Source organism: Asparagus officinalis, chromosome 8 (genome assembly GCF_001876935.1).
Source record: "Asparagus officinalis chromosome 8, Aspof.V1, whole genome shotgun sequence".
Lineage (NCBI taxonomy): Eukaryota > Viridiplantae > Streptophyta > Magnoliopsida > Asparagales > Asparagaceae > Asparagus > Asparagus officinalis.
Window position 1 is genome coordinate 52,746,134 of NC_033801.1, and position 9,792 is coordinate 52,755,925.

At 41.0% G+C, this 9,792-nt stretch overlaps 1 protein-coding gene across 1 annotated transcript; it reads right to left on the reverse strand.

Annotated features, from left to right (window-relative positions):
- Nucleotides 5,072–6,071, reverse strand: LOC109820220. Its single transcript, XM_020386327.1, has one exon. It carries the CDS (start codon nucleotides 5,862–5,864, stop codon nucleotides 5,244–5,246), a length of 621 nt encoding a protein of 206 aa, XP_020241916.1. The 5' UTR covers nucleotides 5,865–6,071; the 3' UTR covers nucleotides 5,072–5,243.

Below are 9,792 nucleotides of genomic sequence, written 5' to 3' on the forward strand. Positions count from 1 at the left end.
ACTACTGGTTATACTCTATGCCTAGATTAATTTGGGAAACCAAATAAAATCCAGATCAGGCACCATTTCATAAAGAACTAAGAGAAGGAGGAAGTTGTGCTAAGTGTATCCTTATGAGTCAGTTGATCAGGGATCAACTAATAAAGGGAATAACTGAGGAGTAGTTAATGCAACACATCTTAGCCTTATAGGCTATGTCTTTAATGATGATTTTTACATGAAGACCGTAGACAGTTAGGTTATTACGGATGACGACTTTATAAGACATTATATTTTATTTGATTGTCTTTTTTCCATCTATATGCATATTTGGGATTTTTTGTCTTATTATTGCTTGATTATCACGGCATGGAGTATATGAATATTATGATGGGTATAGGGTACCAAAGGGCACTGGTGCACTATTACAAAATTACATTAGCAGGTAGGAGCTCTTATCACACAAGAGATCCCCTTTGGAGCAGCAGTGGTCAAAGCTGAGACCGAGTGTCGAATGTCATTTGGCTTGGAGCAATGGCTATGCTATCATGTTACTGGGTAGGGTGATAGCAAGAGCACTCTCTTGGTCACCTTAACCAGGTCAGAACGAGGTTATATATACTTATATGTTGAAGTGACGAAAGTGGAAACCCCATGTTCACTTTACCTATTTACTATCAGCCAGACTAGGAGCCTGACTTGGCACACGAGGTGCAAGCTTGTTGGGAGATCCCAGGCATATCACAGAGCGATATATTCAGACACGTTTATTATGACGTAATGAAACTTGGGTCTATATGGTACTCATTTAATAATGTAAGTTCTCAAGGAGAGAGAAGAAATATCATAGCACGATGCCACATGACGTGTGTTTGGACAGGATAGAAGGAGGTCAAGGGATGGATCCCTACTCCCTCGCTAGGTGAGCCTTTATAAATGACCACCACTAATGGAGGGCAGTCACTATACACCTTAGAGACAATGAGCTGTCTGGTAAGGCTGTTATGAGCGTCCGCTATTTTTGACTATTATTTTCTACTGCAATAAGACAATACCGCACATATAGGGAAGTGTGAGGAAAGCGGATGATTAACACGCTCAACTATACAGGACTAGAGGTCAATTAAGATGTCTCCTGACTGCATCGCATGCGCAACTCTTATTTAGGACAGAGAGAGGTTTTAAGAGTGCGATGCATCTAGCAAACCCAGGTGTTCATGTATGCTTCTTTGAGGGATTGAAGATACTTAAACAGACATGGTTGATCAGATGTGGGGTACAATTTGTACCGCATACTTACATGTTGTTTGTGTATTTTTATTTTCTTAGGGAGATCCTTGTGTCAGTTCTAACGGATCTGACTGCAAGGTTGCCCCTTGCAGGTTCTCAACTGTCCACACCGCACTAACAATGTGTGCGCATGACTTTTAAAAGGAAGAAGATTCTCAGGGAAACTTTGACTTAAGGAGTCAACGACTCAAGGAGTAAGCTTAGAGAGCAATGGATGACACCCACTCATTTATGTGAGTGGGAGTTTGTTGGTTATTATTGTGAGACAGACACCCAAAGAAGTGGGTCGATAAATATCTTATTATAGAGATAAGATATTTATAGTCCTAATGAGTGGTAGGATTCTATCTCTAAGACCTTCATATAGAGATATAGGATTTTCATGATAAAAGAGTGAGAGAAAGGACCATAAACCTTCATAAAACCATCATCTCCTTCTCCGATTAAGTTCGTGATTTATGCGGTAGTCGCGGAGTGGTCTACAGGGCTTCTCGCCATATCAATATGGCCGCCCTTTGGCCGTTGTTCGAAGATCAACAGTAGATATGTGGTTATCCTTCCAAAATATATATCCCGGAAAGGTAATCTTTAATCGGGAGTTATTTTTCATGCATGGTTTACACACATAAAGAAGGAGATCATTCATAGTAGTATATCCTATATAAAATGCAGAATTAATAACACAAGGACAATCTTTGATAACAGTAATCATCTCTTCATACCACAATGGGATTTGGAAAACGACTGATGCACTACAGAAAGGAATACATTTTAAAGATATTATACTCAAAGAAAATATTATTCAATTTTCAAAACAGAGATTTTAAGTAAACAATGGTTTGATTATCACATATTTCTTCTAAAGATAAATTATCTTAACCAACTAATATATCTCTTAGTTGAAATTTTCCATATTAGATTGAAAAAACAGCCTTTTATATATCTGTCAAACATTATGTAAATATGACTATTTTTTTATTTTAAATAGTCAACTTTTATTTAGATGCATATCATTTTTGTGGGATGTGTGTCTTTTATGTGAATAATATATTTGTCTTGCATGTGGATAGTCCTTTCGGTGAATTCTCTCTCTTTTTCCCCTGTGAATAGTTATTTCGGAGATTGAAGAGACGGTGTTGAAGATGGTGGGCGCGCGCAGGTAACGTTACATAGAGAAGAAGTGGGAAAGGGAGAAAGCAGGCAGATGGAGGGAAAGAAGATGTAAACAAATCCGCAACGATAAAACATGAAGAATGGTAAGATGGAGAGATTTGGAGGTGACAGAAATATTGGAGTTGGACTGAAGATGGAAGACGCAGCACGGTGGAGGTGGAGGTGGAGGTAGAGTACGTACATGCGCTCGCTCTGTTTCCAGGAGAATGTTCTCGTATTGAAGAGAGCAAAAAAGATTTTTTATCAGGGATCTAGTAGCAATTTCAACCATTTCATAGACTAGTTTCAAAATATTAAAGATTTAATCGACAATCATCGGGAAAAATCCAAAAAATGATATGAGGTATATGATGGATTGTGAAAGTATGGAGGGGGGAAAGAAAAGATATTTAGCATTTATCATATACTTATATTCAAAATAATACAGGAATAAGATATGAACCCGATAAGTTTATCTATATATGGGGTTTTACACCTTTTAACTTTTCAATGTTTTATACTATAGGAAATAAAAAATAGAGAGTTGAGATAGTAAATGAAATGACATTTGCTTTATTCTTGTTGTTTGGTTACTATAGAAAATGCCAATAGGAAGTGAATAATCAAAACCAAACAATATAATGCATGAGAGTAAAAAATTAAAGGCTCACCGAGCAATAATGTTAACGGCATTGGATGCATTTTCCTGTTACCGAATGGGCATGCATAGGTTAAATTAAATTAAACTTCCAAGAACTTTCAGCATTTTGTAGTAGATCCATGATAACTTTCAAAATGACACTAAACTCCTAAGACCTTTTAGTGTTTTGCAGTAAACCCTTATTAACTTTCAAAATCACACCAAGGGCAAGTTTGTTATGATAAGTTGATTATCTAAGCAACTTATAGAAGTAACATATATAAACTGCTGAAGATATTTGTTTGGTAATCATATACGTACTATTAACTACTTACAAAAGCATTAAGGCACTAATAAAATTGTGCTTAAAGATCAGTATACGTGTAAATGAAAAAAGTAGACATAAGTTTAGCTATCAAAACAGACAATATAAGTTTAGAATTGATAAATAATAATTCCAAAATCTAAAGAGTATATATGGTATAAAACTATAAAAAATAAAAGCTGCTTTTTAAAAGTACTCCCAAAAATCACTCCTTTAAAGAAATAGCATTTTCAATAAGTACTCAAATTAAATTTTACCAAACACTGCTATTTACTACTATTTGAAAAAAAATAAATGCAAGCACTCTTAAATAGTAATATCAAATTGGCCCTAAACCCCTTAGTAACTTTTGCAAAAAGAAAACCCAATGTTAACACCGTTATATTTGACGTTGCACGTGCAACTCAAGTGACTAAAAAATAACAAAATACCCCCTAATTATTTAAAAAAACTCCTCCGTTACCTTTTTATATTTCAACCAAAACGAACTCTCATCTTTTGTCATTTGTTCTCCTCTTGTTAGCGTCCAAGTTGGGGGTCCGAAAACTCTTTTTCTTTCCTTATTGAAATTGTCCTCTGAAATGTCTTTTTATGCTTGCTTTTGGTTTTAATTTATGGGGGTTATCTGCAAAACGCAAAAACTTACTGGGGATTTTCCGCAATTCAAAGTTTATTTATGACAAATGCTGAAAGTTATTGGGGGTTTCGGTATGATTTGAAAGTTATTGGGAGTTTACTGCAAAACACTGGGGTTAGTGTAATTTACCCATGCGCGTGTGTAAGGACAAATTTTCAAAACCAACCCCTTTCACTATTTATTTTCAAAAAACGACCGTTTTTGCAAAAAATTTTAAAAACCGACCTGGTTTCAGCCCTGGAGTTGAAACCAGGTCGGTTTTTAAAAAATTTTATCCGAAACTTCACGGGAGTTGAACTCCCGTGAAGTTTAGTAAAACTGCTAAACTTCACGGGAGTTGAACTCCCATGAAGTTTCGCAGTTCAAAAAAAGAAGTTTTGTAGTTCAAAATTTTTTTTGAACAGCGAAACTTCACGGGAGTTGGAGTTCAACTCCCGTGAAGTTTAGCAGTTTTGCTAAACTTCAAGGGAGTTCAACTCCCGTGAAGTTTCCGAAGTTTTTTCACAAAAACAGACCTGATTTCAGCGCCAATGCTGAAACCAGGTCGGTTTTTGCAATTAAGTTTGAAAGGGTTTGATTTCTGAGATTAAATTTCCAAATAGGTTGGTTTTGAAAATTTGTCCGCATGTGTAAGGATTCATGTTCCTTGGGCGGGGGAGTGTTGGTAAATAATCAGGTTAGATGATAAGGATTTCGGGTTAAATTCGACCCGGTGGTAACTCCTGCTGCTTGCCCTGTTGTCAAGCATAAAGAAGAGAGAGAGTGGGGGTATCAAAGCAAGCCAGCGTGAATGAGAATAAGCAGGGAAGAGTAGCAAAAGTTGTTTGACCTCCGGTCGTAACGTTTATTAGTTTATATAATTCAAACCGGAAGCACGAGTTAGCAGAACAAAAGGACAAGCATCCTCACCTGCTAGCCAAAAGACAAAAATAACACACAAGTCACAGATAAATAAATAGATAAAAAAATATAGACGCAAGAAAACAAGTGATAGGAACAATTCACTACAATTAATAAGACTAAAAACTTGACCAGAAAAGCCTAGGAATCAAGCAACGCCTTCTCTATTTTCAGCCCCCAAGACTCACGCTCAGTACGATACACACACAACTCACCCAACCAGTGCGTGCATCTTCCCCTGCTAACAACTACATAGAAACACCAAAAGGAAAAAAAAAAAAATCCTGAATAATGGAGTTTGGGATTTTCTACCAAAGAAACTACCAAGAAGGTGAAGAGCAGGGAGAATTGGAAGAGGAAGAGGAAGATGGCCTGTTCGTCTCTGTCGAACCCCCGAGAGACCTCCGGCCATCGAACAACGCAGAAGAAGCCTTAGGCTGCACTATAGAGGAGGACAGCTTCTTCATTAATTTCAACGGAGGTGAAAAGCTCTCCTCATCCCCTTCGAAACGCGGAGCCGAGGACTTCGGAGCCTCAAATACAGCACCACCAGCATCTGCGCCAACTTCTTCTATTGCGGCTGCACTCGTTCCGTCGTACATTGGATTAGAAATACGCACAAAACTCTCTTCGTCCTGAGATGGAGATGGCGAGGCCTGTTTCGCCGCCGCGGCTTCGAGATTGGGAACGGAGAGGAGATACTTAGTCGGAGCTCTCAACACTCCGTGGCCGTAGAAAGGAAAGCTTAGAGGCCGAGGCGGCCGCCCTTCCGACTCGACCGCGACATCATCATCATCATCATTTCGACATTGATGCCTCTTCTCCCGAGCCAGCGAGCAGAACAAGCTCACCAGGAGAAAGAGGAGGATGACGATAAGGGTCATCAGGCTCACGGCCGCGGCGAGGGTTGCGCCCGTTGCGAGCCTACTCATGCCCCTCATCCTCAATCTCTTTTAAGGGGGCAGAGGCTAAGAGAGAGGAGAAGGGGGCGTATACACTAAATATTGGGAAGGGAAGGGACGCATAACTAAAGCGTCGTTTATTGTTGGAGACGGACGCGGTGCGGATTAGAATCTTGGGATTCTGGTTTTGTTGCCGCTGCTGCTTTGTAAACGTGCGTGTTCTCGTTTGCGGATAAAGGAGACAATAATGAGCTTCGGGAGTAGGACGTGGTCTCATGACTTGTCCTATTTTTATGTTATGCAATGAGTCGTTGAAGATATAGATCGAACACGTCTAAGGAAGATGGCTAGTGTTGCTATTATTATTATAACTATTAATTACTGGTGCAAAACACACATGATACTGTAATCTAAGTTGGACCCACTCTCCTTTCAATAACAAAAAAGAAAGCGGCTAGCTAGTTGATTGCGTACTTCTATAACTGACAATTCTTTTTAGAGAAAAATGTTTCCGGCCCCCAAAACTAAAAGAAAATGTGCCTCTCATCTCTATAAGACTTTTTAATGGGTGTTTTACCCTAAAAAATAAAATTTTTGTTCTCTGAGCCCCCAAAACACAAAGCCAAAGAATTTTACACAGGTAAAGACTATAATATCCTTTATCTCTCTTATGAGCATTGATCGGCTGGGAGGTAAACAAGAGAAGGAACCCAAGCCATCCAACCTCTTCATCAACACTGTCTTCTTCGAAGACCCTGCACCACCGCCCAACTGCAGCGCATGAGAAGCGGCGACTCCAGGGTCGTCCTCAATCCCGAGACTGGCGCCGAGGCCGAATCAAGGAAGCTCCCCTCCTCCCAGTACAAGGGCGTCGTCCCCCAGCCCAACAGTCGCTGGAACGCCTAGATCTACGAGAAGCACCGGCACATCTGGCTCTACACCTTCAACTCCGAGCTTGTCGCCCGTTCCTAGGACGTCGCCGCCCAGCGTTTCCGCGGCCAGGGCTCGCGCAACGCGGGGCATGGCAAGGGAGATACGTTAGTCGGCAGCCCTCTTCAACACACTCCGTTTGGCCGTAGAAAGGAAGCTTTAGAGGCCGAGCGCCCGCCCTTTTTCCGGACCCGGCACTACCCATCTAACTTCACACCCGATAGACGCACTCGGCACCGACGCTCATCTGTCCAGTCAGACTACCACACCGCACCCCGCCCACGGCACCTCCAATCCCACTACCGTCAACCTTCATTGCGCGCTAACATTGGGAACGGAGAGGAGATACTTAGTCGGAGCTCTCAACACTCCGTGGCCGTAGAAAGGAAAGCTTAGAGGCCGAGGCGGCCGCCCTTCCGACTCGACCGCGACATCATCATCATCATCATTTCGACATTGATGCCTCTTCTCCCGAGCCAGCGAGCAGAACAAGCTCACCAGGAGAAAGAGGAGGATGACGATAAGGGTCATCAGGCTCACGGCCGCGGCGAGGGTTGCGCCCGTTGCGAGCCTACTCATGCCCCTCATCCTCAATCTCTTTTAAGGGGGCAGAGGCTAAGAGAGAGGAGAAGGGGGCGTATACACTAAATATTGGGAAGGGAAGGGACGCATAACTAAAGCGTCGTTTATTGTTGGAGACGGACGCGGTGCGGATTAGAATCTTGGGATTCTGGTTTTGTTGCCGCTGCTGCTTTGTAAACGTGCGTGTTCTCGTTTGCGGATAAAGGAGACAATAATGAGCTTCGGGAGTAGGACGTGGTCTCATGACTTGTCCTATTTTTATGTTATGCAATGAGTCGTTGAAGATATAGATCGAACACGTCTAAGGAAGATGGCTAGTGTTGCTATTATTATTATAACTATTAATTACTGGTGCAAAACACACATGATACTGTAATCTAAGTTGGACCCACTCTCCTTTCAATAACAAAAAAGAAAGCGGCTAGCTAGTTGATTGCGTACTTCTATAACTGACAATTCTTTTTAGAGAAAAATGTTTCCGGCCCCCAAAACTAAAAGAAAATGTGCCTCTCATCTCTATAAGACTTTTTAATGGGTGTTTTACCCTAAAAAATAAAATTTTTGTTCTCTGAGCCCCCAAAACACAAAGCCAAAGAATTTTACACAGGTAAAGACTATAATATCCTTTATCTCTCTTATGAGCATTGATCGGCTGGGAGGTAAACAAGAGAAGGAACCCAAGCCATCCAACCTCTTCATCAACACTGTCTTCTTCGAAGACCCTGCACCACCGCCCAACTGCAGCGCATGAGAAGCGGCGACTCCAGGGTCGTCCTCAATCCCGAGACTGGCGCCGAGGCCGAATCAAGGAAGCTCCCCTCCTCCCAGTACAAGGGCGTCGTCCCCCAGCCCAACAGTCGCTGGAACGCCTAGATCTACGAGAAGCACCGGCACATCTGGCTCTACACCTTCAACTCCGAGCTTGTCGCCCGTTCCTAGGACGTCGCCGCCCAGCGTTTCCGCGGCCGCGACGACGTCACCAACTTAAAGCCCCTCTCGGCGTCAAACCCCTCCGACGCCGCCGAGCTTGGGTTCTTGGCCTGCCACTCTAAAGCCGAGGTCGTCGACATGCTCAGGAAACACACCTACGCCAATGAGCTCCGCCAGGGCAGGCTCCGCCACTCCAAAGCGAAGGTCGTGAGGTTGTTTGGTGTCGATATTTTTAGAGGCGGAGATGAGACAATGATGATGATGAAGAGGAGGAGGGATTTGGATTTGGATCAGGTGATGGGAACATCAAGGCTTTTTAGGAAGAAATTTGTAGGTCTTCTATAGTATTTTTTATTTTTTTTCAGAAATTTGTGCACAACGTTACTGATCATTGCAAGTGTAAATTAGTATTATGAAAGAACTAAATGAAAAGTAGACATCCATTTTGTTAAAACGTTGAATTGTGATGGAAGAATTTTCAATGGGCCTGCTTGCAGACAATGTGTTGTTTTTGTAATATGTATGAAGATGTTTAGAAAAAAAAATTGAGAGTGTTTGCTTGATTGTAAGTTTTTATCTTCAAACCCCTAATTTTACTCTTAAACCAAGTGGTTTTTTTACGTATTGGTTGTTAAGGTTACGCGTTGCTTGTTAAGATTATGGGTTACTTGTTAAGGTTATGCGTTGATTATTAAGGTTACAACTTGCTTGTTAATGTTACAGGTTGCTTGTTAAGGTTACGCATTGGTTGTTAGGGTTATACGCGTTGGTTGTTAAGGTTATACGCCTTGATTATTAAGGTCACGGGTTTCTTATTAAGGTTACGCATTACCAAGCGGTTTACGTGTAGCTTGTTAAGGTTAAGGGTTGCTTGTTAATGTTACGCGTTGATTGTTAAGGTTACTCGTTGGTTGTTAAGGTTACGGGTTGCTTGTTGGTTACTTGTTAAGGTTACAGGTTGGTTGTTAAGGCTATACGCATTGGTTGTTAAGGTTACGAGTTACTTGTTAAGATTATACGCGTTGACCATTAAGGTTATGGGTTGCTTGTTAAGGTTATGCGTTGCCAAGTGATTTACATGTATCTTGTTAAGGTTACGGGTTGCTTATTAAGGTTATGCGTTAAGGTTACGTGTTGGTTTGTTAACCAGTAACCTTAACAAACAATGTGTAATCTTAACAAGCAACCCGTATAACCTTAACAAATAACTCGTAACCTTAACAAGCAACCTGTAACCTTAACAACTAACCCATAACATTAACAAGCAACTTGTAACATTAACAACCAACCCGTAATCTTAACAACAAACACGTAAACTTAATAATAAACACGTAACCTTCATATTAAAGAAATACGACAGTATTTTTAAGAACCATGTAGGCTGTCTAAAAATTACTACAGATAGCTGATCCCCATCAAACACTGATGATGAAATCTATAATTTGATGGTTTTCAGAAGACTATAATTTGAAGATTTTTACATAGATCGATGAAGGTTACAATCTGACGACCTTCACAATAATCG